At 40.5% G+C, this 13,070-nt stretch overlaps 1 protein-coding gene across 3 annotated transcripts in view; it reads right to left on the reverse strand.

Moving 5' to 3' along the window:
* LOC102223123 (IQ motif and SEC7 domain-containing protein 3-like) overlaps positions 1–13,070 on the reverse strand; it is a 41,216-nt gene that overhangs the window by 10,836 nt on the left and 17,310 nt on the right. For all 3 annotated transcript variants that reach the window (XM_023351560.1, XM_014469850.2, XM_023351571.1), the window contains 5 exons: positions 12,238–12,639; positions 10,614–11,335; positions 9,773–9,934; positions 6,977–7,099; positions 640–806 (listed from right to left, as the gene is read on the reverse strand). In XM_023351560.1, the coding sequence (XP_023207328.1) occupies positions 640–806; positions 6,977–7,099; positions 9,773–9,934; positions 10,614–11,335; positions 12,238–12,639 (1,576 nt within the window). The remainder of the gene's footprint in view (positions 1–639; positions 807–6,976; positions 7,100–9,772; positions 9,935–10,613; positions 11,336–12,237; positions 12,640–13,070) is intronic.

The following is a 13,070-nucleotide window of genomic DNA, read 5'->3' on the forward strand; positions in this document are numbered from 1 at the left end:
GCTGCCGATGCATGTATCTGTTCACCTGTGGATAGACAGCATTAGAAGTTTCAGCTAATTCAACAAAGGTGATAAGATGTTTCTGGAAAACCAAGGATCACTATCATTAAATCTGACACTGAGCGAGACTTAATTAACTGCGCCGATTCCAGAGCAGAGTCAAGGATATCAGAAATCTCATCCTGCAAAGCTGATGTTTTTCTGACGATAGCAAGCAGAGGCAGGCATCCACAGCCTCTTTGAGTAATTTATTTCAGTTCAAGAGGCCGTCACTCAGAAAACCGATAGTAAGGTTGATATGAGGCAGCTTGTTGTAAAGCTTTGACTTGCCCTGCCCTCTCCTCTTCTCTTCACTCTTCATCTTCCTCATCATTCTTCCTGGCATTTCATCCCAATTAATCTCCTCCACATTAACAGTCAAGTGTTTCAGCTGTACATCTGGTTTCTATATATATATATTTATATCCAATCTAAAAAAAGATCTCTGCTCATAAAACCACCTGTCATGAAGTGTGAAACTTGCATGCTCCTCATTATACCATCTCTGTTCACAAGATCCTATATAGCACAGCATCAATCTCACGAGTGTGCACCAAAACACACACAAACAGATGCAGCACAATAAAATCGAACACTGACCTCTCAGATTGCGTATGAAATCATCGAGCCCCATTTTGCGGTGCGGCTTGATGTTGGGAGAATACATGTCGGTGTTGAGGAGGACCACAGCGAAGGCCAGGATGAAGATGGTGTCTGGGTTGTGAAACTGCTGCACCACATCAGGGTTACACATACAGTACCGCTGACTGAGGAGACAAAGGACAGAGGAATAAAGTGTATATGACTTTATTACAGCATCGTCTTAATATTTTTTGTTTTATCACAATTATAGCTGGAGAAAGTAAGGTCCATTTAGGTATGATTCATATAAATCTGATTGATGATTAAATCATAAATCTAAAGGGTATTGGTGATAGTGAGAAGGTGCAGAGGTAAAATATGATGCACAAAATGTAGACATATTTTGCATTCTGTAAATATTAAACTTTTTTTGCTTCATCTACCTGGATCACACTGTCCTAAACTAAAAAATAACTTCGATGTTGGACTTTCTCACATAATTATTTGATGACAATAATTATATGCTCCCACAACACATTTGTAGGAACTTTTACACATTTTAACAGTATATCAGACAGCATGATGTACAGTCAGCATACGTTGTCAAATGGCTGTACGCACAGCACAAACTGACAGCTGTATAGCATACAATAGGATTTTAATGTGCTGTGTCAGGGCAGGATTGAATCATTCTACACAGCCCACAGATCTGCAACATGGAAGCTATGATTGGTAAAATATAAGATATGTGTGCGAGGAATAGAATCTCAAGTGTTTCAAATCACATGCCACAGAGTTCAGCCTCATCATTAATTAACCAATATGAAGTCAAAATGAAGAAGTCTGAAAAAAAAGGTATGCATCGAGAACCATAGAAGGTGGGAACTCTCTTTTTATTGTGATTATAAACTGATGAAAAGTAACCAAGCTTGAATTAACAAGTAGCTATTTTAAAATATTAGACTGACATCCAACCAACAAACCTGAACCTTTTCACTGTGCAAGTATGATTTCTATAAAACATTTAAATTTCCACTTTGCGTAGTTTTACATCAAAACATTCTAGGCTTTTAATTATTCAGAGAATCTTAACTCAGAAAAAGTGGGTAGCATTTTCTACCCACTTATATTCTTTTTCTCTGAAAAAGAAAATGTGTTTAAAATTAAATGTAGTGTTGTTGCTGGGATGGTGTGACATCCCACACGCGTCTCCCATTTATCAAGAAACACCAGAAAAACAATAATTTGTGTAGAACAACAGACCTGCAATGAGTCACACATTCCTCAAGATTTCTTTTATCTTTCATTAGGATTCATCAAGTTATCAGTTATGCTGCACACTCCATTAGAAGTGATAAACTCAACTTTAGGACACATTGAAAGAGCACTCTGTACTCCACGTATGTTCACTGACTGACTGTAGCTTCTGCTCACATGGAAGGAGCAGCCATGAGGGAGCCTGACAGGACGGAGGAGGCTTTTGACAGTGCAGAAGAGTTCTGCCCCAGGTCAGACAATACTGTTTGGAGACACTGAGGCTGCATTTGGACTTTCTTTACCCCACTGCTGCCCACAGGCTTCACAAACTCTCGTTTCCACCTCTCCATCCCCCCAATAGCTTTCTCTCCTTACTGTCACAATAACTTACACAGTGGGCCATCTCAGTAGTGGGAGGCTTTTATCTTTATAGGCAGACAGGATGCAGACATGGAGAAAGCCCCTCTGCTCCAAAGAACTATGTACTTGTCAAAGAATGTGCAACTAAAAGCCTGCATCTGAGACCTCTGTAACCACAAAACAATTTCCCACATCCTATACTAGATCTAAGGCCAGGGAACGTATAGGATATCAATCAAACAGCCTTGCTCCCCCTTTATTTTAAGGTAGCTGCTTCCAGGCTCAAACATCCCTGGCAGTTATGAGAAGCGTGCATGCAGAGCCGCAAACAAAACTCCTGATGTGCCAAGTTGATGCAATTCTGCAGCAATTTTGAAGAAGCGTGCAGTATGCAAAAAGACATGTGCACAGACGTGGAGGAACATTTGCGAGAACAAACTGCGAGGGAAAAAATGAAGTGGTAAATTCCGTCTGTGCATGGATTCGTGTTTCATTCACACAGTTCTAAATCTTATGTAACCAGTTTATTTAAACTCAGGCTCCTGATCTCTTAGCTTCATATCTGCACATAAAAGTTGCATGCCAGCTGGCACAAATACCACTTTTTATTAAAAAAAAAAACACTCCCAACAAGAGCACAACAACCCTCAAACAGATGACATAACAACGGTTACGTAACCGACGTTGGATTGGATGTCTGGCTTTCCTGATTAAAAAACACAACTCTATTTCTGACCTGAACTCACAACTCCCATCTGCAGCTTGGGGAGTGTGGTTTTACATCGCTGATGGCTTTGTAATTTGCGCCAAGAGGCTCAGGGCACATGATTGAGTGCAATGTGATTAACTGATGACCGCAGTGGGTGTTCTGATTGGCCATCAAATGGGAATCGGAGATAATTTATTTCAGTCCTAGGAGGAAGAATTCAGTTTAGAGAGTAGATACAAGTGGTTAGTGCGTTCTGACTACAGCAGAGTAAAAGTACGACACCAACAATTAATTGGTTCTTTCATCAAGTTTTAGTTCAAACCAACTCCTCTGCGACAAATTGTTGCCCGTACAGTCCCAATCAAAGTGTTTTTTTTTTTAAAAAATACCAATCTTCTAATTAATCTAGTTTTTAGACATTGGAAAATATTAGCATTAAGTTCACTGCAAGGACAGTGCCTTGCAACTTTTCCACAGCTTGTCACATTAATATTATTAATATTATAAACTCTAGCCTATATATATATATATATATATATATATATATATATATATATATATATATATATATATATATATATATATATATATATATATATATATATATATATATAAACAGCATATAAACAGCTTTGGTTGCAATTACAGCTCCAAAATTGTAATCTTCAAAATTGTAATTCTTAGTCATCTAGGTATCTCACATCTAAAGATGGATTTCTTTGTCCATTCTTCTTTGCAACCTAGATCAAGTTGAGACAGATTTGATGAAGAGCATATGTGGCAAAACGTAAAAGAGTTTTGCCACATATACTTCATTAATTTTATCCTTGGATCTCTGCAGCTTCTTCAGAGTTGCCATGGACCTCATGGCTGCTTCATTCAGCAAGGCCAAGCAGCCAGATTAAGTGGAAGGCCATGTCTTAGTAAGATGTATATGAAGAAAGAATTGCACTTGAGTGAATGCTACTTATAAACTAGGCAACGATGTAAGCTAGTTGCTTGAATTAAATTTTATTTAGGGATATCGTGGCAAGGGGACTCAACGCAGAACTAAAACATTCTTTTTTATATTTGTAGAAAGTTTTGCAAATTAAACATCTAATTCCTTACTACTGTGTATTTGTCTATCACATGGAACCTTTGTAAAAAACAAAAGAAAACAAACAAACAAAGAGACAACACTATGCTAATACTGTACCATGCTAAAAACCAACAATAAGCTTTCGATGGTACTGTAAGCTAAAGCAAAAAGACACTTAGGAGGCACAGAACAACCCAAAACAAAAGATTCAGTCCACCACAAATAATGCTGTACACACAAGCATGCCTGATCCCCACATAGAGTGGGAGACCTCGCTCAAACCCATATATAGGAAAAGCAAATCTGTGGTCACAAAACGGCACTAAGCTACAAATCACTCTTTGCCAGAGAATGGGAAACCAAGCCTGGTGAACACTAACAGCTTATTTTTTAGTTTGTTAAAACCCAAAATAAACAAATTTTAGTGGATCAGCTGAGTTTGAGCTTGTTATGCACAATGCAGACTGAAACGAGGTGGTGGGCGTGCGCTGATTAGCGAGGGCTCTAGCACAGAGGAAAGCAGAGATGACATTTAGAGATGGTTCTATAAATTCACACAGATACTGAACAAACAAGATGAGTCCCAAAAATAATTTTCCAACAATTAATTGCAAAAAAATGTATTGCAATTTTCTAGTTTTCCAAGCAAACTAGAAAAATCCTGCATAAACTTTCCAAATAAAATGTGTGGAAAAGGGAATAACAAAAAAAATAACTCCAATACTTTTTCACAATATTGCCCTTAGAGCCAATAGCGTCAATTCATAGATTAAAAAAAAAGCAATAGACTAAAAGGTAATGCTATGTCAGCCTGTCCTACCTCCACCTCAATTGTCAAGCAGTCATAATTGACTTGAAAACAGAAAAGGTTAAGTGGATGCTAAAATTGTGTAGGTTATCTATGATGCTGGAGCAAATAGATATCTGTAAAACTAATTATATTTACCAGCTGCTCCATTTGTTGTTTATATTATTTTAGAGCTGGTTGTACAAACTAAGCTGGTAACTTAATAAAAAATCATTATGCAAAAAATCATGCTAGTACTCTCATTACATGTCTGTACATGCTGATAAACATAAAAAGCACATAGAATTAGACTCTTAAAGTTGGAATATGTGATAGTAAAAAGTTCAATCAGCAAAAAAACTGGAAACACAAACATAGCACAGAAGTGATACAGACAGGTGTAGGCAGTCTACTAAAGGGCAGGGCAGCTGATGGTGATCATATGCCTCTGTCATGTAGAAAGACATCTTAGTTACTGAGTTCAAAGGAGCAATGACTCAAGTCATGTCACGCTGTTGACATATTCCTGAGGGAAAACAGCAGCACATCAGCAGAGACACATTAAATTTTCTCAGCAAAGCTAAGCTATTACTCTGTAAGAGAAAACAACAACCAGCTTTCTATTGCATTTTCAGTCCCGAGGATAGTCTTTGGATATCGCAGGAACGCTTCAAGGACAGTTGAAGCCAGGGGATGTAGCGCCAATTGCAGCTTCTGCTTATCTGTTTTTCCCTCAAATTATTTGCTGGCTAAAAGGTACGCAGACATAAAAAAAACAAAAATCCTTTTACCTTTTTACCTTTAACAAACCCAGGGGTTTGTTAAAGGTAAAACTGGACGGTCCAGAGGAAGAAAAAAACGGGAGGACGATATGGTGTAGGTCTCTGATGTTCATGTCTGAATCACCTTTGTTGATTTTGTTGTTTTTTTCGGCACTGCAGGGCCAGTGTCAAAAGTGACGAAAAAAAGCAAAGAGCCAAACTGAGAAAAAACAACCCACTTGCTCTATAATATCTTGCTAATGTATTGACACCCTGTTAACTTTTCACCTCAAACTTCCATTTAGTTAACTGAGATTCTTTCTGATTCTGTGTGATGCAAATGATTGGATGGAACATTTAGTAGGATTTTTTCCAAGTGCCATTTATGCAAATACTCCCATTAATATTTTTGGTCTGTATGACTGACATTCACTACCATTGTAGTAGTACATTTAGTGCCCATTAAGCTTAACTCATAAAAAAGGTTGAGCACATTCTGCAACAATTTTGTAATTGCATGTTTTCCTGATATAAAGCAGCCTAATATAAATCCATCTGTTCAGAGAAGTATTTATAAGTTTAATAGAGAACAAAAGTAAACAAACAGCATCATAAAAATCCTAATAATACAGCCAGAGCTAAACTGGAATGGTTTGGGTCAAAACATGTTCATGTGTTAGAATGGCTCAGTAAAAACCTATAGCTTAAACGGCAACCAAAGATGCTCCATTCAGGCGAGAAGAATACAAATGCTATACAAATATTGACTAGTTTGTGTTGGTCTATAAATATAAAATCCCAAAAAGTGATATCTGCAAGACAGCATGATACAGCGCTTATAAACATGCCGTATTTAAAAGAATCTGCTTAAAATGAGGATTTGGACCGGAGGTGTGTTCCAGGAGAGAAAGTTGATAAAACAGAGCATCTATTTTTGTCCTGATGGAACACACACACACACTGATTGCCTGCAGTGCAGGTCTCTGTTGTGATTGGCTTACAATCAGAAAACACTGCCGTGTTTAGTCAAAGGTTACAGGCAATCATTGTAATTTGCTAATGATACGTTGCTTTGGTGTCATCAGAGCTTGCCGTAATGAGACTGCAGAACTAGTTAAGTACTTTGTAAGTCTAAGCAGTTGGCCTATTAGTTTGTCACTCTGGATACTCAAGGCACCCTCAAGGCTGCACGCAATATTGCAAAATATGCGAGCTGTGTTACATGTCGCTGCTTTCTTGTTCTGCATATGCTGCTGCAGGCACAAAGTTGACTCATTATGTGGAGTCAGAGAGCCATCAAAAAGTCCCTCTCAGTCACGTGTTGAACTTTGCATCAATTTAAAAAAGCACAACCTGTTTGTACGAGAGCCCCGACTGCGACAGCGACTGACAGCTCTTACCTGAAGGCTTCGATGAGTCTCTCCACCTTCTGTGCTTCTCCTTGAACTCGAACGTGAGCCTGGAACTTTCTCAGAGCTTCATCAAGTTCCATCCCTGAGAAATCCATCTCATCTACCACACAGCTATCGAGAGGAAAGCAGAAGGGGGCTGGGTTTAGGTTTTGTCAGTCAAAGAAGTGTTTTGAATTCACAGCAAACTGTGTGTCAGAGCTGATTCTAAGTCTCTCTCTTTAGAGTCATATTTCAATTGCAGATCTTCTGACCTGGAAGATGCACATGTCAACACACACAAATATAATGCAGAGGAAAGTTTCAGGTGACAGCTGGAGATAAGTAAAAGGAAGAAAAATAAAGAAATCTAAAAGGAGAGGGGGCAAAAGGGAGGCACATGAAAGGCTGAAGGCAGGCTACGGCAATAACAGAAATACATAACAGAGACTCCAAGTGTACATTAGTGAGCTTCTGCACATCACATATGTCTGTTTGACTCAGTGAACAAAACGTGAGGCTGAGTACTTATGAGTGTGTTCGATGCAGTGACGTATTTCTGCAATCTGTACAACAACCTCAGCAAAAAGCCCCTCCATCCTGGATCTCTGAACACTGATTGGGTGGGTGAGCAACCACTAAGTAACAACATGCATTTACAGATGTACCACATATCAGCAGGACCCTATGTTTGCTACATGTGAATCTGTAGACGACACTTTTCATAATTCCTTACATTGCTTAATCAATCAAAGTCCCAGAGACACAAATATCTTAATGAATCTTTTATCTTTGAACTTTAAACCCAGTCTAGAAATAAAATGGATTAAAATCTGCCTTTATCTTTGAAGTGAAAGCCAGAACTACTTTGAAGGAGCCGGAAGGTGGGATGGATTTTATCTACTGTTGTCTCCCAGATTATCGAGGAGCTGTGACTTTGACGCAGCTTAGTGTCAAAACACTGTAGTTGCTCACAATCACTGAAGATCCAAAATACAGCTGGGTTTGTTGACCGTCTTCAAATGTACCCACACACTCTACTTAGTTTTCAGCTTGTCAGACCAACCCTTTAATCCCTCTCACCACCATCGCCCCCCCTTTTTTTATTAAATTCAGTGCTGTTCACTGTCTTACAAAAGTATTTATATTTTAACTTTTTCATGTTACATTTGCAAACATTGCTTTGTTTGAATTATTTTATGTGGTAGTTCAGTACATAATTTTGAAGTGGAAATAACACAACACAAAAAATTCATGGTTTTCATTTTTTGTGTTCTTTATATAATAAATTCAACTTGGACATCACCTTTCAACATACATTCTCAAACGAAGGCAGGGCAGAACTACTCTAATCAGATGATTTAATCTAAACTATTCCAGGGTAGCATTTGCTGTATGTTCAGGGTATTTCTCCTGCTGGAAGGTAAACCACCTGTTTTGCATCCCTAAACTGGTTTTCTTAGTATTTTTCTTTAATTATTTATGGTTTCACTTTATACTTTAAGACTTTGTATTGTTCAGGTTTGGTTTGGAGTGAGAGTCCAAGTTCTTGTATTATTTTGCTCTATGCCTGAGCTTGTCTTTTTATTTCTGTCTGGGTTTAAGGTTAATTTTAGCATCATCCCCTAGACATGCTTTAAGTTACTCATGTACTGTTTAGTAATTGTGTTTATTCACTCATTTAATTGAATAATCGGTCCTCAGTTCATCTGAGTTCCCTCCTTTTCTTTCAGCTGCAGCCGATTTCGAGTTAGAATCCAAATTTTTGCATTCTGTAACCATCTCACATGAGTACAGGTAGCGAGTTTTCAATCATCTCTTGTCAGTTTCTTCTGTTATGTTATGTCCACAGCTTTGTTCCTGTTCAAGCAAAAAAATTGTCATTTGCATAACACATTTTCAGCAAGAAGACTATTTAAAGAGCTTTACATGACAAACATACAAAAAAGGAGTACACTGCAGTTGAATAATGAGGAAAAGTAAAAAAAAAAAAACTGGGACTACAGATTAAAATTACTGATGTTTCAAGTTAGTTTAAACCTTGATTTTAAAAGAACTTAGAGTTTTATTATATTTTCATCTTTATCTGATGCTGAAACAGCCATGTTTTTTCAACCATGATGGATGGATGGATGGATGGACGGACGGACGGACGGACGGACGGACGGACGGACGGACGGACGGATGGATGGATGGATGGATGGATGGGTGGATGATGGATGGATGGATGGATGAAGGATGGATGCTTTATCTAACCCATCGGATAAAGCATCCATCCATCCATTCATCCATCCATCCATCCATCCATCCATCCATACATCATCCATCCGTCCGTCCGTCCGTCCTTCCGTCCGTCCGTCCGTCCGTCCGTCCGTCCGTCCATCCATCCATCCATCCATCCATCCATCCATCCATCCATCCATTCATCAAACCACATTATGGACGGAATGTGTTTTGCAGACTGAGTACAATTCTAGTTTTTCTTGCAGCCCTGCCACAATCACCAGATAGTTTTATGGAGTTCCCATCAAACTGTCCTCCTATCTATAAATTTGTCCATTTGAGCTGTGAATAGCTGTAGGCGTAGATTTAAAATTAGCATCTTGTGTTCTTCTCTCAGTTCAGGTGGATGGCCATGCTTTGGTAGGATTGCAGTTGTGCCATAATGGTATATTGAGCATGGCTTTGTGCAATGCCTGAGCACAAACACTTTCCAGATTTATTTTTGTTGGTGTATGAACGCTTTTGTAAGGCACAACGCATGTCTCTCTATGCGCCAGGAACTTTAAATGAATACAGTGCACTTACTCGAGGACATCCCTGTTGAATTGCAGCTTGCTGTTGCCCAGGAACTCTCCAATCATCTGTCGACTGAGGCCCTTCCTCTGCAGTAGGAAGTGTGCCACACCTATAGCCGTGTCCGGGACAAAACCACGCGTGATCAGGAAGTGGATGCCCCTCTCGGGATTCCTGGCACCACCAAAACCAGAGAAGCAGAAGAGTATTAGAATTAGCATTGAGTGTTGTCATTTTGTGCTTTGGCATGTACATGTGTAGGCGTGTGGGGGTGTTTGTGTGTGGGTGAGACAGAAGTTCTCTTTCTCTGTATTTGGGAATAAATGAGCTTAATATATGTGAGTGTGAGTGTTAGAGATGGTGAGTAGAAGGGAGTACAAACTGGGGAAAAAAAAGCATGCACTCATGCAGAAAAGCTGTTAGCTCACGACTTTGAGATCAGCTCGCCTGTCACTGAGTTCATTTACTTTAATTTGTATTAACTAATATTAAATGAAGGCCCACCGTAGAATCTATTTTTAGAACCTGAGCAGCTCTAGCATTGTTCATGGCCTCCTCCACTGCCTCTAGTATTCTGCTGCATTTTGCACTCCACTTTTCATCCCCATACTCCTCCTGGATGTTTTTTATTTCTTTCATGGACATCACACAATCAGAAGATGGTACCAAACAGATGCTTCCCCCCAGCAATTACAAGCAATAATAAGCTGCTGTTCATAAGTATTTTAAAGGGTTGTTGGGAGTTTGTTCAAAACAAACATCAGGGCTTTGAAGTCAAAGCCAGAGGATGGGGAAATATTTAACGTGTTTTTATTTTGTCACAGAGCTTTATATGAACTGCCAGCCCACTCACACGTTGAACAGGTTGAGTCCGATCCTGTAGAGGCGTTTGCGATGTGTGTCGGTGGACAGGGTTGGGGAGCGACAGGAGGCTGGATCCTGGCAGCGGTCCCTTGGCAGAGAGACGACAAGGGCCTGCAGGGAATCCGGACTCGGGCCCTCGGGGACCTGCTGGGGATGAGTGTAGTGATACTGCTGGTACTGTGTGTAAATTTGAGCAGGTTGCTGATTAGACTGCACTGAGGTGGAGATTGACGTGGAGGTAGAGGTGGAAGTGGAGGATTCCAGTCTGTCTGAGCTGTTTTCCCTCTCCATCCCAACCCCTGCTGCAGCTGGTGCCGCAGACCCCCTCCTAGATCCCGGATCGACCATTTCCAGCTCCTCACTGGGCGGAGGGGCAGGAAACTCGGGTTCCTCCATCGACTGCCCATCCCCTCCTCCGCCTGTCCCACTAACAGAGGGCTTCCTGCTGCCTGGTTCTCCTCCACTTGCATTTCCCAGAGAGGTGGTGGTTGTGGTGGTCGCGGATGAGATGGTGTAGGAGCTATTGCTGTCTATGTGAACAGTTACATCCCTGAAAGCCATAAGCAGGGAGCTGGCGCTGCGGGGCAGGCCGGCACTTTCTGCAGCTGCACGAAGGGCCCCGGGGTCCATCAGAAGTCCCTTCCCCTCTCCTCCCTCTGACAGGCTCCAACCACGAAGAGCATCATCGATGGACTGAGCCAAGGAGTGAAGCTGCAAGGGCAGTAATAAGAAAATGCAGATAAAATCAGCAACTGTGTGAGGTTGTCTGTGTTGAACTGCAGAAAAGTTCAGAAGTTCAGGCTGATAATTAATGACTACTGTAAGACATGCCAGGCTACATACCCAGTGATGAACATGCTATTACATCAGCAAGACTCCCGGTTTACTCAAGGGTAATTTGTGGCTTGATAGACTTGACATTACTTTACGTTTTCAGCTTTTAATCCATCTTTAAGCACACTGGAACTCTCTTGTACAAAATACAATAAATGTTTAAAATACGTAAAAACAAGATCCACTCTCTTAGCTCAGGGTGAATTGCTGCACATAAGATGCAACGTAAAGTCATTATTATAGCGGAACATGACATTCAAGCTTTGGAGCAAAAGGTAAACATTTACCACAAACTGTCTGCGCATGTTCAAACAGGTTTGATTTGAATTGAAGACTCCAGGTGATTCAGTGAACCACCTACAGTTCAGCTTTTGAGTGTGAAAAACACTGTATGAATTCCAAAGAACAGATTCTAATGTGCTCCTGAAACTTTTAAAACCAAGCAAGGATGATGAAACAGCAGATTAGCAGAAGGACTCACACCCAGAGGAAGAATAAGATTCTATGCATTCAAATATATTCATTAACTAGATACATTTCAACACATTACAAATTTTAACAAAACGGAGATGCTTATTTTAATAGTTTTTTCAGAGGGTCTGACTTCAGAGAGTCAGAGGTATGTTTCATTCTTTCACTTTCCTCCATTACATTCCTGTTGAAATATTTTCAAGTTTCTGAGATTCTTTCTTAGTGAACCACAAATGCCTCTGGCATTTGGTCATTTCCACAAGTTTATTGCATCAGATCTTGTTTATATCTCCTCAAAGTACACTGACCTGTTCAGAGAAGCAGTCTTCTAACTGTGTGAGTGTAGGTCCAGATGTCTGAGATGGAGCCTGACTTGGAGCTGATGACGGGACATTTGCTGGGGCTGACGCTGGTGACGGGGGAAGAGATGTGGAGCGACATGGAGGTGGAGGAGGAGTTTTTGAGCGTAAGGGAATCTGTCCACCTCCCGGATGCAGAGTGTAACTGTGTCTCTGGGCCGCATTCCTGCTCCGGGATGAAGGGCTGGGATGGCGCAGGGAGATGCGGCGAGGCAGCTTGCTCTCTGACAGAGAATTGCGGATCTTCTGGAAGTTCTTGCTGAGCTGGTACTGGCGGAAGGCCGTCTGGATGCGGCGCGCTGCCCGTCTTGCGATCAGATGGCCTCCATACTTCTGCTCTAGCTCCTCTATCTAAGGGCACAGGAAGGCGGTGAGTGGGAGTGAACACATCAAACACCTTTAAATTGCTTAGAGAGTCATTGAAAAACACTGCAAGAGTGATAAACCCACTGAAACATGTTTTAATCATTCATCAGCAATCAAACACGCTGCCATTTTTGAGCAATAAGATCAAAAGAGCCAAGAGGAGTCCTGAAATACACACTCATACTGTTCACAGATGTTTCCTTCTTAATTATATGTTGGCTCTAGCTGAAGTGGTGTAGGGCTTATGGAATCATCATCCTACTGCTAATACTTCATAGTAAGGATATAGAGATGGACGTGATACATTGAGTTGAATGAATGGGGGACAAAAGTAAACCTATTTGTTTGCAGCTCCACCCAAAAATCTTACAAGTTCTTAGAACTTCACCTCTAGTATTTCCAGAGCAGAGAGAGGC

Source organism: Xiphophorus maculatus, chromosome 2 (genome assembly GCF_002775205.1).
Source record: "Xiphophorus maculatus strain JP 163 A chromosome 2, X_maculatus-5.0-male, whole genome shotgun sequence".
In the NCBI taxonomy this organism is placed as follows: Eukaryota; Metazoa; Chordata; class Actinopteri; order Cyprinodontiformes; family Poeciliidae; genus Xiphophorus; species Xiphophorus maculatus.